Source organism: Mytilus edulis, chromosome 10 (genome assembly GCF_963676685.1).
Source record: "Mytilus edulis chromosome 10, xbMytEdul2.2, whole genome shotgun sequence".
NCBI lineage: Eukaryota > Metazoa > Mollusca > Bivalvia > Mytilida > Mytilidae > Mytilus > Mytilus edulis.
In genome coordinates, this window is record NC_092353.1 from 51875274 (window position 1) to 51896129 (window position 20856).

Sequence of the window (20856 nt, forward strand, 5' to 3'; positions counted from 1 at the left end):
TTTTTTTTATTATAGATCCAACGCTGCAATTTTCACAAAACATATAAAATTTTCCATCTTGTCGCACATTCATATTGATAAAATTATTACAGCTTATTTTTTATGCATGTGGAGCAAAACTTTGGTTAGCTTGCTTGCTTGTTTGTACATTTGTATATTGTACAAAATATAAAATATACAAGTTAAACTATGCCTATATATATATATTGTTTAAAGATGTCAATCTTATTTTCAAAGCTTGTATGAACAACTATACAAACAAAGCAAGCAAGCCAACCAAAGTTTTACTTTGCAGGTTTAAGAAATCAGCTGTAATGATTTTATTCAATTTGGCAAATGTCCGAGCTCGTTAAAAAACGAACAAACTGAAACTACAGTTGCTGACTTCACTACCTTAAAAAAAAGGGAACAGTTTGGAAGTCCCATATACTGAAATGTGACCAACAAAAATACTTATAAATTTTGTTAACACTGCCATGTATGTAAATATTTCTTCGCCTTTTTTATGAACACAAAATTCAAGGATCCCACATTTGCCTTTAATTATCTATACGAACATTGCTGTACTCTTGAATATAAGCACCGGCTGTTATCGACGGCTTACTTTACACCAGTAAGTTTGTCTCATGGGTAATTTTGTTTTTTCGATGTTGTTTCGTTGCTTCAGTGGACAAATACATGAAATCTCTGTGCCATCATCAAACATGTTAATTAATGGCTATATATCGGGTAATTCAAACCCTTTTTTCTTCACATAGAAACAACTCTTCGTTAATCTGAGCATGGAAGTAATACTTTATATCACGAACTATAAATGAGGATACACAAAATGAAAAACTAAGCGAAATTGTGAATCCCGCATTGCACGAAAAAATGTGTTGTATTTCAGTAAATAACACGTGTTCTTGGTTGATTGTAAACACGTAGTAGTCCATCATGCATTGTGACTCATTTAGTGGATTGGTCAAAAACCTAGGTAAAAATAAATTGCGTCACGTGTAAATAAACAATTACATGTGCGAGAACATAAGTATGCTAATTTATGCATTTCCATATAAGGTAGTGGTCCCGACCTGTTTAAAACCAGGTTTAATCCACCTTTTTCTACATTTGAAAATGCCTGTACCAAGTCAGGAATATGACAGTTCTTGTCCATTCGTTTTTTATGTGTTTTGTCATTTGATTTTGCCATGTGATTATGGACTTTCCGATTGGATTCTCCTATGAGTTCAGTATTTTTGTGATTTTACTTTTTAATAGTGTAGGAGTTCGCCAGTCCCCTTTTTCATTTTCATGTCACCCCTCCTTCCGCTCCTTCACCAATTGTTGACATCGTACAAATTTGAAGGTTAAGAAGGGACATTAGCTGTCCAAATCATGTTTAACGATTGGATCCGAATTCTCATGTTTGATTTACAACAATGTATACTAGTATCTAACAAAGTTCAAGTGAATAATTCATCAGCGATGCTTCTTTACTTATTTTTACAACATTGAACCCGTCATGGTTGGGATTCGGTCCTGGTGTTTTAAATCGCTCCTTTATTGGTGGATTTAACATAGATAAATAAAATCTTATAATAAAAAAAGCCATGAACAAGGTTGTTAAAGGACAAGGTACGATGATACCTGTTTTTGGCCCCCTACTTTCTCATTTTTCGAATTCTGTTTTGGAAAGCTACTTATTATGTTAAAACATTCCCTGACGTTTGAAGTTTGTTTGGATGAACTTCAAAACCACTAATTTTCGCAACTGGGTGAGGTGAGGGGGTTAACTTTCTGTTATTATTCAAATATTGTAATTATTATTCATTTTGCAGGTGATTTTACAACTATTTTTTATATTTTTTTAGTGCCTGCGCCAACGTGACCCAGAATTTTGTTTTATTCCTATGTCATATTTTTTTTTATAGTGATCACGATTATAACACAATGTTGACTGCTGTACTTCTAGATGTTTTTTTTTTAACATTTTTACCTATTATGTCTGTTTGTTTTGTTCACACATCGTTGACAATGTAATGGAATTTGATGCGGCTGTCATACAAATGAAAGGTTTAGCTAGCTATGAAACCAGGTTCAATTCACCATTTTCTACACAAGAAAATGCCTGTACCAAGTTAGCAATATGACAGTTGCATTGTTATCCATTCGTTTGATGCGTTTGAGCTTTTGGTTTGCCCTTTGTTTAGGGACTTTTCGTTTTCAATTTTCATCGGAGTTCAGTATTTTTGTGATTTTACTTTTGACTGCTAAAAGCGTATCATTATTTCATTATTTCATTTTGACTATTGATTGAACCAAAACAAAATTATATTATATTTTTTTCATATCTCAAAGCTAATGCCTGTTTATGATTGAAGTCTGTTAGGATAGTGCGAATTTTGCAGACGTTTTTTATCCATATATATATATATATATACATAGGGCTTTGGATTTTTTTTTAATCTCTCAGTGTAAAGCTCTTTGTATATGAAATATGCACCAATCGGTCAAATAAACTACCAAAATCATAAGAGTCGATTAATATTCAGGTTGAGCGTATTTTGTGGAAATTGTTGTCATTAGAAATTAGAAAGCGTTTGTATAATTTAAAAGTTTGTTTTGTTTTCTTATAACTCGTTGTTCTCAAAGCAGCAGCATTTATGGGTGTCAATTAGTGAATGTATCAACTGTTTCCCCTGATTGATAGAGCAAGCCATTGTTGATGTTTCGGATTTATTAAGAACCAACATTATATTGTAACCGTAATAATTGTATATCGTTTGGAACTTAATCTTGTGTCAGTTTATATAGAAACAGTTTTTGTTTTTTCTATAAATAATTCTCAAGACAATGCAAAAACTGGTAAAAGTTTCTGGCAACAAGTTCCAGCGCCCCGTGATCCTTCTTATTTTCAAAAAGATTTTTTCGCCTGTTGAAAAACTGTGGCAAGTGGTTAGCAGATAAATTAACGAGGAGATGCTCACACATACCAATAATTCGTTCACCATATTCTACTGATAATAATTTGGCAGTCTTTCACATTCTCAAAATCATAAATTTTTCAAATGATTGGATGTAAGTCCATCTCGATCTTTATAAGTCTTTTCATGATTCTAAGAGACGTCATCTTTCATGTTCAAGATTCATTCCTATCTCTCTCTACCAGGAGTGCTCTTTTGTAAATGGCAAGTGATAATTTCCAGAACACAGGATCGGAAGTAACCATATTAACACCGAACATCTGTAATTTGATGAACTGTTTCTACAATGGTCATTGAGCATCATTATAGGGCAAATCGATTTCATCTTTAAATGGTAGCTTCACATTGATCATTGCAGCCAAATTTACATTAACATCAACTCTATTACACTGCTTAACTGTGAAACTCATAGCCGGCGAGTCCGTTAAATTTGTTATTCTCCACCCCGTGAACTACGAGCTTTCTGAAATGCCTTTTCACTTTAACTGACACAATACAATGCATGTCTGTCTAACTTGCAAATCCTTCACTCTAGTTTAGTCATACTTGATTGACAGATGTGTCTACATGTAAAGTGTATTTCATTGGAAATACTGGCAATGGAAAGTAAGACGATACAATGCTTGTTTACTGTCCGTTTTATAAAACGCCGCTTGATTAATATACTTCCTACCCTGCTTCGTCAAATTCGTCGGCCTTGGCAACCTTTGTGAAGGAATAAAAACTTCAAACTTCCTCTGATTCCCCTTTAAACCTTGGACCCAATTCGTTCACATACATGTATAAGGATGTCTTCAACTATTTCATTCACAACACTTACTTTTTTCTTCTTCATTTACTGTCCATTTAATTCCACGTTTTCATGATTAATTTCTGAAACTTTCAATTTAAATCCGCATTGTTAGATGAATGAGTGCGTTCACATGTACATATACATGATACACAGATAATTCCCAATAGTACTAGTTTTAAGTTAAAACATGTATCAATATTTAATTCTTGGAATATATATGTCTGTGGTTCCAATAAACATTAATTTTAATTTGATAACACTTCTTATACTTAGATTCGTGTATTCATTTCTACAAAATCATGTTCAAATTTATTATGTAATCAAACCACACTAAACGGTATTACAGCTTCTACCTAAACACATCATTGAAACTTTTTTTTGTCTCGCCTTGACGGGGTCAAAAAGAGAGACATATGTATGCTGTTTCCGGCGTCGGCAGCGACAGTGTCGTCAACAATGTATTAGTTTGTGATAAGTCCTAGTGTATGGTGTGGTGAACCACAAGTTGTAGGTCAATCATATTTGTCAAATTGATATGCAGTTGTATTAGCATAAGCACATCTCATTTCCATAGAGATTATCTGGCTCTGCCCCCTCAGTCAATGTCTATTGACTTTGAAACTTTTGCGTATTTAACATGTATTAGTTTGTAATTGGGAAAACTCTAATGGTAAGTCAATAACATTTGGTATGTATTTGTAAAAGCATTGGCACTTCTCATTTCTGTGGAGATTTTTTGGCTCCGCCCTTTTAGTCGAGATCTATTGACTTTTAAATGTTTGCTCATTTGACTTGTATCAGTTAGTGATTAGGTCAGCTTAAGGGGAACCATTTAGGGTAGGTAAATGTTAATTGGTAATCATTTGAGTTGTATAAGCATTTACACATCTTAATGAATTACCATGGAAAATATTTTTCCCCGCCCCTTAGTCATGGTCTATCGACTTAGAAACGTTTGCTTAGTTTACATGTATTAGTTTGTGATTAAATCAGTTTAAGATGAACGGCTAATGTTAAGTCAATGATATTTGTTATGCAAATTTATTGGCATTTGCAATATCGTTTCCATGAGGATTATATAGCCCCAACCCTCTTCATGGCTCATTGACTTTGAAACTTTTACATAGTTTACACGTTAATGTTTGTGTTAAGGTTTGTTTGAAGGGAACGACTTATAATAAGTCAATGGTATTCGGTATGCATTTGTATTATCTTTGGCACATCTTATTTACATGGAGATTGTTTAACTATGTACCTCAGTCATAGTTCATTAATTTTGAATATTTGCATAACTTATGAGACATGTTAAAGTATTGCTATTTAAATATCAACATTTGCGGCATATTTTATGTTATGAATACTAATATTATGAATAAATAATACCTTGCCAAATAGTGCTTCCCTTAACTATTAGGTAAGCTAACATGAGGGATACTAAGTTAAAGCTGTAAACTTAGTAAATTGTTACAGCAAATATGCAATAAAGATATTGTTACGTTGGAAAAAAAACAAAAAAAAACAACATTTGCGGCATACTAGTAATCAAAATTACAAAAAGGCGAGACTGTGATAACAGTTTGTTAGTGAAGAATAAAGTCTATTACTAGGAAACAAATGGCTCTCAAGAGCCTGAATCGCACACTTTTTTTTTGCTTAAATTTTTCATCAACGATTATTTTTGCTTTTCCGACGTAGTCGGTATTAGTTTCGGTTTGTGCCCTTTGAACTTAAGGACGCTTCACTATGGCAACAGAATACGCATGCTCGAAAATCCTTTCTGTGATTGGACAAAATGCTGTCATGGTGGGTGATTTGGTTGTGTTTGAAAAAACGTCTCGTTAATTATATCGTGATGGAAAGCAAGTGAAAAACTATAAATATTTGAACTAGATCTTACAAAGATTTATATTTTTATTAAAATAATTGTTTCTCCAATAGCTCTTTGCATCCGTTACAGCTGTTTATTCGGGACAATTATATAATTTTTAATGTAAACTTTGTTGTAAGAACGTACATGACTTTTAGAACGCACCTACACATGTGAGATTTCCGCGGGGTTTTGGTGAATGTAAACAGAAAGATACGAGGACCGAGAATACTGAACACAAACAGGAAAAACGCTATTTAAATGGTATCTTTGTGCTTCTGGAGTTTATCGGAATGACAGTTTTAAACATATACTCAAATTTAAATACGTCGGATATCTTTTTTAAAGATAGTTCTTGTTATCCATATGTTCCATTTTAGCCATAGTGTCTTTGTTTCTTGACGTACAAGGCAATGACATACAAATTGATACTAGATTCATTTGAGAAGATTTTTAAAGTTACAAAACATAAAACAACGTGTGTGAAATTGTCCTTAAAGGGCAATAACTCCTTTAAAGGTCAATTGACAATTTTGGTCATATAACTTTTTGTAGGTATATGTTTGCTGAACATTTTTGCTGTTTATAGTTTATCTTTATCTTCATTAATATTCAAGATAATAACCAAAAAATAATTTTCTTAAAACAACCAATTTAGTTGTAGCAACCCAACAATGGGTTGTTCGGTTTGTCTGAAAATTTCAGTGCTGATAGATCTTCACATTTTGAACATCGTAACCCCATGTCAGATTTGCTCTATAGATATAGGAAGGTGTGGTGTGAGTGCCAATGAGACAACTCTCTATCCAAATAACAATTTATAAAAGTAAACCATTATAGGTCAATGTACGGCCTGAATGCTTTAGTTTCTGAGATATAAGCCAAAAACTGCATTTGACCCCTATGTTCTATTTTTAGCCATGGCGGCCATGTTTGTTGATAGATCAAAAATTCGGATACATGGTATTTGCGAGGCACGCAAAAGTTGTATGGAAAGCCATATGTGCCATAATTCCAACTTAACAATTATTTTGTGTGTATGTAGCTCGGTAATTTTGAAATTCCAACTTTGCAATTCGACAATTAAATGTGTGTGAATTGCAAGTCGAACTATTCAAACTTCTAATTTTGAATTTCCGTTATTCATTGATACACTTGTGAGATGTACTTTCGTAATTTTGTACATTTATGATATGTACTTTCGTAATTTGTACATTTGTGATATGTATATTGTCGTTCGAATTTTGTAATGTGTCAATGAGCGTCTTTAATTTATGTTAATTGAAAAATGTATTCTTCAAATAAATACTTGTAAATCGAAATTTAGCTGACATGAACATTAGGCAACATTTGTATATATAAATAAACTCATCATAGATACCAGGAATATATACTATTATCGATAGCATGGTACATTTCTTATGATAATGACAGGAGGCGCCGCAAAATTTGTCTGCTTTACTATTATTATATTTTTGGAGGGGAAGGCAAGGAGGAGACTCCATTTCTGTGTTTTTATTCTTTGATTTGTAAGCCATGTTTCTCTATGACAGTTCTATATATCAGCAACCCTCTTTCTACACTAGTTTATAAAGTACCCCTCCTTCATTCTTTATTCATTATTTAGCAACTGAAACGAGAAATATATACAAAGATTTGTATGTTTATACATTTTTATATTTGCACATTAATATGTTTATACATTTGTATGTTTATACATTAGTTTTGTTGTATTTAGTAAGTCTAAAATGACAGAAATACAATAACATTTTATGAAATGCATGGTTTATGTGTGTTGGGGAGGAGGCATTTTTTTTTTAAATAAATGGTCAGTTTCTATTGAAAATTATAAAAAGATAAATACCACTTTCATTTTAGATAAAACTTTTTGGCTCCTGAATGTGATTGGAATTTTTTTTTTGAATAGAATCGAACAAATGTGTGTCCCGAGACCACTAATCCTACACAAGAAAATGGTCGGCGTCTTAGTCATGCAGCAGGAAATGATTCTTTTTGATTTCTCCTTGGATACTATTTTACTTTACCTCCTTTGTCTTATCCTGGTTCATTAAATTCATATCAGCGTTTTACATGTTGCTGCATTAAACATATCACACCCAATCGTGCTGCTAGAAAGCTAAACAAGTTTTTACATTGTCCTAAGGAAATACGACAACGTTTCCTATATCTTACAAATACTTACCAGTAATTTGAAGTATTAGGAATTGAAGCAAAGTTCAAAACGATGTACAACTATTGGTATAGTACCTAGTGTATTGTGTTTTTCTCTATATAAAAACCTTGAACAAACTTTAGTTAACGTTTTAACGTTTTAACTTTTTTTTAAAACAAAGGCTTCAAAAGAAGAACAATCAAAGTTATCGACACGAAGCTCATATAGCACATAATATGTAATGTACTTCGGCTATAACTTATTTCTTGGTTTAAGTTAAAGGTGTCCTCCCAGCTAACACATAATATTTTCATGATATTATTGACTGGTTATATATATGTTTGTCAAAAATATTTACCAAAAAATATTTTATAGACATTTTTTTTACATTAGAAATTATGCATGTCTTGAATGATATTTTAACAATAATATTTCATCCCAATGTTTGATTGCTAATGTAAACACATTTTTTGTAAATATTTTTTAAAATAAATAGATAAATATTCTTTGCTGATGTTTTTAAAACATTAAATAGACAGTTTTATAAATGAGAACAATTGTATGCCGAGGAGATATTTCTTTGCAATATTCAATCAATATCTGATGGACATTTTTATATAACATATAATATATGTAATATATTTGCTATGTAATAATACAATCCAGTTTCTATAACTAATTTATTAACAAGTACATCGTTTGATGTTCAGACTACAGAATGACAACATGTGTATAAGAACTTCAATTGATCTATTAAATTACATGTTTATTTAAGAATGTGCAGACATGTGAGAGTTGCTGATCTGTCAATTATAATTACTGTAACAGATGATACGGTAATAAAGTGAGGTGAACTTTATAACACTTCTCCGGCCTTAGATAAAAACAAATTAAAAACAAATTAACTCAATTACAGAAAATTAATGTCTTTTCACGGCTACTGATTGATAAGTCCATATCAGTTTGAAACAAATAAAAATGTCAGATCACAACGATTCATTCGTTAAAGTTTGTCTGCACTGAAACTATAATGTCCTACTATGAAAATAAAAAAAAAAATGTTCGCACTGGTCTTGTTGTTATTTCTTACACTAATTGATATGTACACACATGCACTGCGAAGTACTTAATGCACTTCAAACGGTTGTGAGGATTATTATGCCTCTTTATAAATCAACCATTTATTTCAACACAAAATCCTTTAAATGCGATGGTTCTTTTCTTATTCTCTTCGGATAGCGTGGTTCCATTTGTTCAGTCATGTTTGACGGTTTCTCGATTTGCGGTTGCTCGGTCTCAGGAGTACTTATCGGTATAGTTATTTCTGGCTCAAACAAATCACTTTCATTGTCACATTTTTCTTCATTTTCGTTGTTTGTGCAATCGAAGTTTCGTACTCTGATGTGGTCAATATGTCTACGAATGACACGTCCATCTTGCAATTTAATATGAAATGAAAGTGGTTCTGATTGTTTTATAACTTCTCCTGGAATCCATTTAATCTTTGAACCAATTGCGAAATTTCGGGCAAATACTCCCTGTCCTACATTAATTTGTCTGTTCACAGATTTCTTATCGTGATAATGTTTCTGTTTTTGTTGTCTCTCCTGAACTCGCTTCTCGATATTTGGAAAAACTAAATCTAGACGTGACTTGAGTTTCCTTTTCATTAGCAATTCTGACGGTGCCAGTCCTGTCGTTGTTTGTGGCGTAATACGGTAGTTGAAAAGAAAACGGTTCAACTTTTCCTGGATATTTCCTTCTTTGATTTTCTTCATTCCTTCTTTGTATACAATCTTGTACTCATATGCAGCTAAAGTCAGTGCCCACCTTTGAATTCGAGATGCGGCCATTGTAGGTATAGGTTTATCTTCTCGAAATAAACCCATGAGCGGCTTGTGATCGGTTATGATTGTAACGGGGTGTCCATACAAATATTGATGAAATTTCTTGATACCAAATATTATGGCTAGACTCTCCTTCTCAAGAACGGAATAATTTTTCTCTGCTGATGTAAGTGTTCGAGATGTATAAGCTATTGGTTTGTCGCTGCCGTCGTCCATTTTATGCGAAAGTACGGCGCCTAATCCATATGGTGATGCATCACATGCTAATATTAATTTCTTTTTCGGATCGAAATGTACAAGTACTGATGCGGATTTCAACAGCTGTTTTGACTCTATGAACGCTTTTTCCTGTTCTTTTCCCCAACTCCATTTTGTGTCTTTCTGTAGAAGTACATGTAGCGGCTTTAACAAGTGAGACAAATTCGCTAAGAATCTATTGTAATAGTTCAGCATTCCAAGATAAGCTTTCAGTTCTGTCACGTTTGTCGGACTTGGTGCTTTATCGATCGCCTCAACTTTACTCTCCACTGGATAGATTCCGTGTTTGTTTATTTTAAATCCCAAATAAACAACTTCTTCGGCCATGAACACACACTTTTGTTTCTTTAACCGAATTCCGATTCTCTTAAATCTAGACAAAACCTCAGAAAGAGTATTTAGATGTTCCTCTCTTGTTTTACCCGTTATCAGTATATCATCTACTCGAACCAAAACATTGGCTATACCTTGAACTACATTTTCAAGTGTTCTTTGAAAAATACCTGGGCTGGACGCTACACCATAAGGAAGTCTATTGTATCTGAATAAACCCTTGTGCGTGTTTATAGTCACATACCTTTTACTGTCCTCATCAAGTTCAATTTGTTGATATGCTTGGTTTAAATCCAATTTTGTATATTCTTGTCCTCCTCCAAGCGTTGCGTATAAATCCTCTGTTTTAGGAATCGGATAATTGTCTAACTTTGAAACGGCATTAACGGTTACCTTGTAGTCACCACAAATTCTAATAGATCCGTTCTCTTTAACTACGGGTACTATCGGAGCGGCCCAGTCGGAAAATTCCACTTGCTGAATCTTACCCTCCTTCTCAAGACGTTCAAGTTCCTTCTCCACTTTCTCCTTCAACGCATACGGCAAAGGTCGAGCCTTGAAATATTTTGGTACGGCACTCTCATCGACATAAATCTTGGCTTTCATGCCTTTTACAGTTCCAAGTTCATCTTTGAAAACCTCCTTATTTGCTTCCAAGATCACATTTAAATCCCTCGATTGATTATCACTTCCAACGACGGAGAAAATATCCTTCCAATCCAGTTGGAGTTTGTTCAACCAGTCTCTGCCAAGTAAATTCGGACCTTTACGCTTCACTATCAGTAATGGTAATTTTGCGCTTTCCTTTTTGTAATTGACATTGACGATTGCACGTCCTATTACAGGAATCTGCTCTCCCATATATGTTCGGAGTTTAGCACTTGTCGGTTCGATTCTGAATTTCGACTTGTATTCCTTGTAAGTATCCTCGCTCATGATAGAAACTGACGCTCCGGTATCTATTTCCATGGCTATTTCACATTCATTTACATTGATTTGCACTTTGTATGCCTCATTAGATTTATTTCCAAAATGAAAAACTGAGTAAACTTCATTTTCACTTTCACTACTTTCATCCTGCTCCATGAAATGAGCACGTGGTTTAAAACGTGATTTAAACTCTCTGTGATTTTCACTTAAATTCCCATTGGCAGATTTGTCACGGCATTTCTTTGCGATATGTCCTTTCTTTTTACAACTGTGGCATTTTGCATCCTTGAACCTGCATTCAGCGGCTAAGTGATTTCCTCCACACCGGTAACAATCTCCTTGTTTCGAATTTCCAGAGTTGTTTCTTGTATATGATTTTGAAACTTTGTTGATTTGTTTCTGAAATGTTCCATTTGTCCCACTCGCTTGGATGTCCTGTGCATTCTTCTCTGCAGTCTCCATAGCGGTAGCAATTTCCAATGCCTTTTCAAATGTTAAATTCGGCTCTGCTAACAGTCTCCTCTGTATGCGGTCACTCTTTATCCCGACGACTAACCTGTCACGTAACATCGCGTTTAACGTGTCACCATAATTACAGTGTTCTGTCAGACTTCTTAGTGCTGCAATAAATGTCCTCACCGACTCATCGCTGTGTCTTGTCCTACTGTTAAATTTAAATCTCTGAATGATTTCTGATGGTACTGGATCTCGGTGGTCCTTCACTAGTTTTGTTAAATCGGTCAGTGATTTCGTTCCTGGTTTGGCTGGTGCTAATAAATCCCTTATTAATTTGTAGGTATTCTTCCCACATACACTTAAGAAAATATCCCTTTTCTGGTCTTCTTCGTCTATCTCATTAGCATTAAAATAATGTTCCATACGTTCTACATATTGTGTCCAATCTTCGGATTCATCAAAAGAGTCTAATTTCCCGTAACTCGGCATTGTCACTTGTAGAAATTCACATTTATTTTAATATCCAGTTTTTTCCTCGTCGCCAAAATGTGTAATATATTTGCTATGTAATAATACAATCCAGTTTCTATAACTAATTTATTAACAAGTACATCGTTTGATGGTCAGACTACAGAATGACAACATGTGTATAAGAACTTCAATTGATCTATTAAAACTACATGTTTATTTAAGAATGTGCAGACATGTGAGAGTTGCTGATCTGTCAATTATAATTACTGTAACAGATGATACGGTAATAAAGTGAGGTGAACTTTATAACAATATATATATTTTTTAGATGTTTAAAAGAAATATTTATAAAACATTTTTGATTAATATCTATGTAAAGCATAGGTTTAATGTAAAATAAAATATCTTTTTGATGTAACATCAATATAATTTGCTTGTCCTAATTAAAAATATAAAAATGGTAATATCTAATGAATATTTCAATAACATCATAACAATATATTTTTTCGATTTTATTTAGAAAATATTAGTTAAAGGCTGTTTCATAAACATTTTAAGATAATATTTCTAATTGATATTTTTAAGATGTACGATGAAGCAAAACCTATACCGCATAGTAGGATATAAAAGACCCCGAAATGACGAATGCAGAACAATTCAAACGAGAACACTAACGATGGTCAAAATGGATACATTTATTTTTACACATTCATGTTGCATAATATTAGTGTTGAATCTGCATTGCACGATTAGTGTCGGTAATACACGTTATTTCCTATGTATGATTGTATGATGTTTATATGGAAGGAAACAATAGAAACCATCTAAAAAAAACCACATAGAACACAAAATCAAATGATGGCTTCCATTTATGATACTGCAAACTACTCGATGCCTTTTAGAAAGGTATTTTATCAACTTGTAAGAATAGTAGATATGTAAAATTTTGTCTCAGCAATAAGATAGTGTCAAAAAATTCTGAAAGTGACCCCGTGAATACAAAAAATTTGGCACGCTTGTCTTAGTTTCTTGGTACAAATACCTTCCTTGCCTTTTTTTAAAACTTTTTTTTCTAATAACAGACTTGCTACTAGGATGGAAAGGGCCTAAAGACATTTCGAGAAGCTGGTACGCGATAATGTTGAATACTTGACCAAGAATTCCCTAATTGGCCAAAAGGTTGAAGTTGAATATTTATCCGACTCACCAGCTGTGACTTTCATCGTTAAACAGCGCTATGCAGACGATCTTAGTGTAGATTTGGCGCCAATGGTCAATATGAGACTGCCGTTTTAAGATGAGTTCGAATGGCCTCAACATGGAGCTTAGTGGCCAGCGCCAGAAAAATCTACAATTAAAAGATATCAAAGTAAACTTAGTTACATCCGATCGACTTTACTGGAAGCCTTCATTTGCCATCTGCGAAAGAGAACTTCTTGTAGATATTGACAAAAAAGGGTCTGGAACATTGAGGAGAAGATCTCTGAGAATTATGAAAGGCCTCCGAGATTTTTTCTGGGGTGATGAAGCTGAAAATCCAGATGGTCTTACATCATATCATTTAAAAAACATATTGTTCCTCGAATGTGAACGTCTACCAATGGACTGGCAGTGGGAAAGGAAATTAATGGGTAAACGAATCATGCGTATGTGTGAGCGACTACTCAAACATTTAACAGAAAAGAATTTACCGCAGTATTTCAACAGGTCAATGAATCTTTTTAAAAATAAGGATACTGGAGCACTTAATCGTGCTGCAAGAAAATTAGACAAGTTTACAAATGATGTTAAGGAAAAATTATAGAACACCTACAGCTTTTTCTATAATGTAAGAAAAGGTCGAAAGTATTGTGAAGTATTATGAACTGTGACAAACTTCCAAAGGATAAACAACTATTTTTTGTTTCCTATAGTAGTGTCTGTATAAATCTGTAACGACTTTTAAGTATATATTTTTGTCAACAAACTTAGGCTTTCTCCGTTTGTAAAGATGGAGAAATGAGACGCAAAGAAATTCATTGAATGAATTATAATTTGTCCTTTATCAAATAATGAATGATTCAATTTATGACATTAATATATCTTAACACAACACAGATGTTTATGATCACAAAATGACCATTCCCATCAAAGATTGGATTGAATTTTCCATAAAAATATGTGTGTATATGACAAATATTTATATATGTCTAAACATCTAAAAGACTTGCAACAAAATACGGTATAAGCCCTTCATCGCTTACTAAAGACAGGTTTATTTTGAACAATGCATTAATTGAATGCTGCACAGAGGCATTATTTTGTAAAGATAAAGCTTTATTCAGAGGAGATGGATTTGTTTCCCATATTAAACTTTTTTATTCTTGTGTAGCCCAATATCACCCTATTTTGGTCACTTAATATTGCGTAGAACACTATAAATCTTGAAACTCAATATCTATCAATGGAATCAGTTAAACTGCCAATCAAATTTGTGAAAAAATCACCTTAACGTTAAACGCAAAGGCAGTATGTATATTACCTGAATTTGAAATGTACCCTATTGGTATACAGGCCCTAAAGTCTTCTGTAGGATTTTGATTACAAATTTCAAACTCATATATATAAGACTGTTTAATATAAAATGTTTATGAATCTATCAAGCATTTAATGATAATTTGTTTCAAAATTAAAAATGCTTCACCCATAATGGAATGTCATTCATGATTGGAAAGATCAATGTACCTTTAAAAAAACTAAACGATTACTATCACCAAGATAACGGAGAAGCACAAAGAAAATTACATCATAGTTTGTTTTAATTCAATGTTCATTGAAAAAAATGAATTTACACTTACATGTGAAGAATGTACGTGATATAAAACTAACATTTCAAACAGTATAAGTGAAATGTATGATGAGAGAAATAACTATATAATGTCAATATATATCTGTCTTAGATATATATTTGAAATGATAACTTTATAGAGTAGAAATGTTGTCAAAAATAGTATTGTAATAAATATCAACGCTTGTAAATTTTTTAAACGTATTATTTTCTGTCTATCATTTTGATATTTATATAGATATATAAATTTGTGGTATGAGTGCAAATGAGACAACATAAATCTATCATAGTAAACTATAACAGGGCCTTAACATCATCAAAACGTAAGCACTTCATACGGAAAAGAATACAAAAGTTTTACTGTTGTTCGATTAATATCATAGCCGGATTTTCGTGGGAAAAACTTGGTTGATTATATAAGGAACCACTAAAGTATGACTGGAGCGGCCCCCGTAAGGTCAGTCAACCCCCCCCCCCCCCTTTTTTCCTTTTATGAAAAGTTCTGGATCTGTTATCCCAGGCATAGATAACCTTAGCCGTATTTGGCACTACGTTTCGGAAATTTTGGACCCTCAATGCTCTTCATCTTTGAACTTGTTTTGCTCTATAAATATTTAAATATGAGCGTCACTGATGAGTCTTATGTAGACGAAACGATCGTCTGGCGTACTAAATTATAATCATGGTACCTTTGATAACTATTTACACCACTGGGTCGAAGCCACTGCTGGTGGACGTTTCGTCCCCGAGGATATCACCAGCCCTGTAGTCAACATTTCGGTGTTGACATGTATATCAATAATGTGGTCATTTTTACAAATTTCCTGTTTTCAAAACTTTGTATTTTTCGAATAACTAAGGATTTTCTTATCCAAGGCATAGATTACCTTAGCCGTATTTGGCACAACTTTTTGGAATGTTAGGTCCTCAATGCTCTTCAACTTTGTACATGTTTTGCTTTCTAACTATTTTGATCTGAGCGTCACTGATGAGTCTTATGTAGGCGTATTAAATTATAATCCTGGTACTTTTGATACCGATGTACTCAAAGTAAATTTTGCGATGAAAGCGCAGCTAGTTTAGCCTAAGGGTCCACATCAACCTTACATAATAAACACAAATGTAGCAATATCTTTCCGACAAATATATACATACGATTAAGGTTTATGACCCCTTCTGTAGCCATTTTTCTACGAGCTTTTCGAACTTCAATTGTATCAAAACTCCAGATATAATAAATAATAGAGATAGACCATTTTGTACATATACAAAGGGGAAACTTGATGCAAAGCATTATTATTTACTGTTTCATTGCATTTAAAAGAGTACTTTGTGGCAAATAAACTAAGATGTTTATAGAAAATCCACAGCCTTTAATACAGAGATTTTTGTTATAAAATTTGAAACATAGACTACTAACTTAATTTTCTATGATGTGCTATTGTTTATTTTTTACAAAAATTTCTTAAAAACCTGTTAATTCCAAAATACCTTGTGCTGAGTCACTTAAGTCGAGCGCACCCTAAAAGGTGTACTTGATTTGGTCAATATTTTAATTTTGTTTTACCAATAACTACATTAATAAACTTGTTTTAAGGAAATCAATGCTAGCAGTGCATGCAATAATCCTATGTCTATCAGTCATCAAATTGCCAAATATGAGAGTACAGGGATAAAGACTGTGGATTTTCTATAAAATTTCCATATGTTTAGCATTGAATCAACACAAGGGTACATAATCCTTCAAGACAATATGGATTGCCAGCTATCATGTCAACGGTTGGTGGTTCTCTCAGGGTAGAAGTCTGCCTTGATAAAGACGATAGTTCTGAAGAAGAAAAAAAATTACTGTGATTGAAATTTAAACATTGAACAACGGATGATGGTTAAACATTAATTTTTAGCAGCTTTCTGACCGAAATGAAAAAAATCGTTCGTCCAAGGTGTCAATCAGTATCAGGGACAATCGACACAGTCATCATACTTCCCAATCATAAAGTTTGGCCACATTGCAAACAAATCCCTGTTTGTTTGGGAAAAAAACATAAAGGGTGTCCACCGCACACATTTTTGCAAAACAATTATTATTGAAAACGATTCAATGGTTGAGACTAGATTTTGTTTGGGCTTGATTCAAGATTCAAGCAATACAGAAATCAAAGCGGAAACCGATTTTTCGAAGTATTTTTTCAAACTTCAGCACAAATCGGTAAACCAGTACGATACTTAATGATGGTTTGTGAGTATTTATGAAATCTCTGAATATTTTATCGATAAGACGATACAGGAAAAAATACGGAAAATGTTATTAGACGTCCCATGGTCATAACTTCCTAAAACAAATATCCCGAACAGAACAAATCTCTAAATATATAAAGGAGTAACTGAAAAACTTATCAGTTAAAACGGGTAATACCGAATAAAAATAGAAACTTTTTTTTTCAATTAAAGCAAGTATGCATGTCCATTGGCCAAAACTCACGTAATTATTGTACAACCGGACCCGTAACTTCTGATATGATTTACCAAACAAAATAGATAAGGCCTTCCAGAAAGTTTATAGAAAATATCGTTGTCTATTGTAAATGGTGCCCATCAAACAATAACAGACAAAAACTTAATGTTAAAAAAATTGGTAATTAATTGCAAGTCACTGGACCATGACATAAAATGGCATGTAGAAAAAATAATCATAAAAAAAACCTGATATGAACAGATGCAATTCTTACTCATCAGGCTTTGGACAATTTTTCTGTGAGAGTGTCTTGCAACCTTTTTGAAACATTGGTTAAACCTATACTAACATATAATAGTGAAATGTGTTATATTCAATTTTATAGAGCTAAATCTGCGAGCTAACAAACATAGCTCAACACCAGATGTTATTCATTTCATTGATAAAACTTTATTAGAAAAAACACAGCTGCAACCTGTTAAACAAGAACTGGGAACACAAAGAAGCTCAACAAATCTAGCTGTTAGAAATGAAATAGGACTTCTGCCATTAGAAACGTTTCAAAAAATCCAAACTATGATGTAACTATCTAGATTAAATAATGAAAATCTAAACCCACTTCTAAATTCAGCATTTCTGAATGAAGCCTTTAAACTAACTAAAAATTAAGATACTGAAGGAACATACTCTTGGTATACTTTTGCAAAAAATGTGTCACAAGAAATAAATATTGACATCCAACTTATTGGAGAAAGTGTAACTTTAAAACAGACTAAAAAGTTAAAAACTCAACAACAAAGTTTATATTAACTACAAATGTATTTTCAAACTCTTATTGATGATCACATAAGTGGCTTGATTGAAAAAGATAAATATATAGAGAATATCATATGGCTTTTTCAATATCGCATCCGTATCAACCCGAGACACCAATATAATCCCAAGAGCTCTGCTCGAGGGATTATATTGGTTGAGGTTGATACGGTGTGTGATATTGAAAAAGCCATATCATATACACTTTATTATATACATATACCTCAAGTAGATGTTTTTTTATGTGACATGACGTCATACAGATAAGGAGGTTTGAAATGACGTCATACAGATAGAGGTTTGACATGACGTCATACAGATTAGGGTTTTGATAAACAGCCTTTGAAACAGTAACTGCAATAGATGACGTGACGTCATTCAGATTAAAGGTGTGATAAAGCTTTTGCAACCGTGCTGATATCGATATCATCACGGGTGGCTGATACAGCACGCTTGCCATTGATTGTATTACACATACAATTCATCTGTATTTACTACTAAGTATATAATAAATAAATTTCTTAAATCTAATGACACCCATAAAAAGAAACAAGAAAAATGCTAACAAAATCTAGAATAAGCGAACATCGTCTTTCAATAAAAACTGTACGATTTACAAAAATACCAAGAAACGAAATTATCACACGATGAATTGCATATTTTTCTTTAAACGGGAAATCTTTGTAAAATATTACAGATATATATGTCAATTTTATTACACTAACTTAACTGATAAACTCTTGATTATACTAAAAATTAATGCATCAACACCAAATGATAAAAAAATATTATTTTGTTTCATCAAAGTCATTAGAACTGAGGGAAAGAAATCCAAAACCTGTTTTTAACATGTATATTATTATTGTCAAGTTTTCCATGTTAGTTTTGTCTATGTATTTGCTATGACCGAAATCGGTTTGTGTTTTTTTGTAAATATAAAAATATAAAACATGATGTTTAGTAATATCAAATTTACTTACGGAATGACTGTAATATTTGATCTGTCTATGAAGAAATAACATAAAAAATGTAGTACACACTGAATTCCCGCGGGTTATTTAAAAGTGTACAACATATATTTTACACTATTTCGAATAGACCGGAAAAATATTACAGCCATTCCTTATAAATCAATTTTAAATTCCATTTTTGAGGAGTAAATCTTAAACAATTTTAAAAAGTTCTGTTGAAAATCATGTCAGTACCGAAGAACTGAGAGTCCATCAACGCAATGAAAGTGTTATTTCCCTTTTTCTTCATTTCATCTCTTTAACCACTTCGTGATATTCCACTATTAGCTTGGACGACATGCAAGGTTAAATGACATGGAATTTAAAGAAGTATGGCTTCCATTGGTTTCAGATGAGCTGATTTTGTTTATATTATGTACGACGCCTGACGACGAACACCAAGTAATAACAAAAGCTCTCACTTAGTGCTAAGTAAAACATGGGGGGAAATACAAAATGTTTTAACCAGAATGGCATATATTCACCCTGCGCATGCCCATTCGTATTTGATGTGTTTAAGCTTTTGATTTTGTCATTTACTTAGGGACTTTCAGTTTTGAATTTTCCTTGGAGTCCAGCATTTTTGTGATTTTACTTTTATTTATGCTACATAATAGAATATTATATTGACCCATAAATACTTCATTCCTCAATATCTTTGTCAGACATTGATTTGAAATGAGTATACTTTTTCATTTATATTTATATTTTTCATATACGTTTTATGGATTATCTATAAAGCCATTTATGTATACACATGGAAAAAGTATTGCAACACCTTGATTTTTTAAAATTTGAAACATCAGCCTCTTTTTTTGGATGAAATATAATAAATTTTTTGTATAATATTATTGAAACATAGTTTATGATAACATTGGCATTGAAACGAACAAAAAATGTTTGAAAAAAAAATGATTTATTTAACCACAATTTTGATAACAAAATGAAGTGTTTTTTGTACAAAAAAAATGCATTTTACAACTTTTACTGTAGTCGAACTTGACAATGTCAGACATTTCAAAATTAATCTTCAGATGACTGTTCACATCATGGTTGATCGTTATACGCCAATGAATTAGTACTTTGTGCGCAGCCTCCATTCAAACGGATAACCGCATCTAAACGTCTTCTGATTCCTGCCAAAAATCGACTAATTTGTTGCTAAGGTAGCAGCAACTATTTCTGATGAAGGGCATTGTTTATTTCCTGATGTGTTTGAACTGGGTTGTCCTTTCGTGCACGTTCCGCCCAATAGTGTCCCATATATGCTCGATATGGTTCAAATTCGGGCTACGATCCGTCCAAGGAAGATGAACCGAATTCCATTGGAACAATGGATCTTCCTCCACGATGCTAATTTTCATCTTTAGCGAGCTCTGCACTACATTGGAAACGGAAAACTGTATGTCTGTTCGTAAGCAAAGGTCTCCGAAATGGTCTTATCGCACGATAACCAGTAGCGATGAGTCGATCTCGAACAGTTCTTGTTAAAAGGCTCCTGTATGCCCACCACTCTCTTTTTAGGATTGTATTGTATGCAATGGGTTTCCTTCTGACCAACCTTCATTATGCTTGATTTTCCCTAGGAAATGATATAGGGGGTCTTCTTTATCTCGGAAGGTCTTTAAGATCGTTTAGTGCCTTATTTTTATTCTCA

General features: G+C 32.9%; 1 protein-coding gene across 1 annotated transcript; it reads left to right on the forward strand.

The window, feature by feature from the left end:
* The first annotated feature begins 13412 nt into the window (after nt 1-13412).
* LOC139492821 (protein mab-21-like) lies at nt 13413-13898 on the forward strand. The gene has a single exon (XM_071280974.1). The coding sequence runs from the start codon at nt 13413-13415 to the stop codon at nt 13896-13898; it is 486 nt and encodes a 161-aa protein (XP_071137075.1).
* The last annotated feature ends 6958 nt before the right edge of the window (nt 13899-20856 follow it).

Bases quoted from the DNA above. Each gene is read 5' to 3' on its own strand.
- LOC139492821 (XM_071280974.1), top strand. From the start codon at position 13,413: ATGGAGCTTAGTGGCCAGCGCCAGAAAAATCTACAATTAAAAGATATC.